Consider the following 1,685-nt stretch of genomic DNA (forward strand, 5'->3'; position numbering starts at 1 on the left):
CTTAAACTGGTTTAAGTGGCGCTTAAGCTGCGGTGCAGTCGACTTAAATTATTAAGTTCCACTTAACTTCTAAGCCGAAGCGGTGCAGTTGGCCCCTAGAAATCGGGATCGTACGAACGGCTAAAGTCACTGACCAATAGAAACACTCGTACCATCGTATAAACGGATGCATGGGACGGAGGCTTTCAGTGTCATTCTCATAAGGCATGCGCAGTTTGTAAGATAAATTATATTCCAATATATCACGTGACCGCCAAACATCGTATTTACGTGTACACGTTGTGAGGTTAGAAAACGAAATTGTTAATCCAAAAAGAACTACCACTTCTTCCGTGGACAAATCCATTTTAATGTACAATATTTATGTGAAATAAGCTTTTATTGGTATTTTACCGCGCTAATGTTGACATCAACAGACACATCCCTATTGTTTCTTAAGCCTATTCCTATTCCATTTGATTGGCTGTACATAAAATAATATTGTTCCTTATTCTGCTTTGTAAACACCCCATTAGGCGTTATTCCGTAAGTGTTATTCTTATGCCTTAAGCCTTATCCTTATTCTCGTGTATAAACCCACCACCCGTGTATGGAGAGTTTTTTATATAATTTCTCGATCCTATAGATCCTATATAATAAAATGATATTTTTGTGCCAATATTTACTTGAAATAATTTTCTAATTACTTAAATTGAAATAAAAGATGAGACTAAGAAAGAATACTAAAAAATTACTGGTGCATGGACACTTTGTTTACAAACGGTATATATTAGGTACACCACCTAAATGCATATCAAACAAGAATTCTAGTTAACTTACCACGGAAGATTAGCTTTTTGCACCATGTTTAAACTACCTGTTATGTAAAAAACAACCAAAACTAAGCAAAAGACTGCAGATAATTTCTATAACTAAATAACCAAATCTCTTTTTATTTGAGTCTAGTTTATATTTGATACAGAGCGCTTGACGCCTGCCAACGGCCACAGCCAAAGAATACCGACCTTAAAATTGTAGAAACGAAGGGTCTGCTATTGAACCTCAAACGTAGACGGCCTTACACAATTTATCCATGTGTGCTAGGCAATCGGTTATACAATAACGTGTGTAGGTGCAGGCGTTTGAGGGTGCAGCCGTTCAATACAGTCTTTGCACATGTCTTTTTTGGCTTGAAACTTCTTCCAACATTAGCGTGCGGGTTGGTTAGATAAATGCTTAAAGCAATATTCTAAAAAAAAATGGATCGAAAGGTACCATCCTCGCTCTAGAAATGACGTCAAGCTAGAAAGCGCTCTTACTGGCTGTGACGTCAACGATACGTCGGATAGAATTCCTACGCTAGGTATATACAGGGTTGCTCATTAGTGCGTCAAAGTGCGATATCTCAGTAAATATGAACTTTACAAGAAAATACGTCCTACGAAAGTTTTTCATGTTTAAAAGGTCCACATTTTAAAATTACTTTCCAATATACGGGGTGTATCATAAACGTGTGGTAGTTACCAACTTTGTTTTTTTAAATGGAACCGCCCCTTTTTTCATTCATTTTCAGATTTGTCGTCAAAATTTAAGTTAAGTTTGTGTCAAACGTTTTACCTGAAAAATTTACGATTTCCGAGTTATTCGTAAAAATGTGAAAGTTTTGACAGCTACTGGGTTCCACAGAAATCGATGCTGTACACTAC

The 1,685-nt window shown here is 36.6% G+C and overlaps 2 protein-coding genes across 2 annotated transcripts in view; one reads left to right on the top strand and one right to left on the bottom strand.

Moving 5' to 3' along the window:
* Nucleotides 1-876, bottom strand: part of LOC109542563 (replication factor C subunit 5) — a gene marked incomplete at its 5' end in the record, with an annotated part of 45,862 nt that extends 44,986 nt beyond the window's left edge. The window contains 1 exon segment of the mRNA XM_048664578.1: nucleotides 820-876. Within this exon segment, the coding sequence (XP_048520535.1) occupies nucleotides 820-845 (26 nt within the window).
* The window catches only part of LOC109542565 (piggyBac transposable element-derived protein 2), a 25,553-nt gene that overhangs the window by 17,735 nt on the left and 6,133 nt on the right, over nucleotides 1-1,685 (top strand). The window lies entirely within an intron of this gene.

The sequence above is a fragment of the Dendroctonus ponderosae genome, unplaced genomic scaffold (genome assembly GCF_020466585.1).
Source record: "Dendroctonus ponderosae isolate FM_Combo_2020 unplaced genomic scaffold, Dpon_F_20191213v2 Dpon_F_20191213_3, whole genome shotgun sequence".
Taxonomy (NCBI): domain Eukaryota; kingdom Metazoa; phylum Arthropoda; class Insecta; order Coleoptera; family Curculionidae; genus Dendroctonus; species Dendroctonus ponderosae.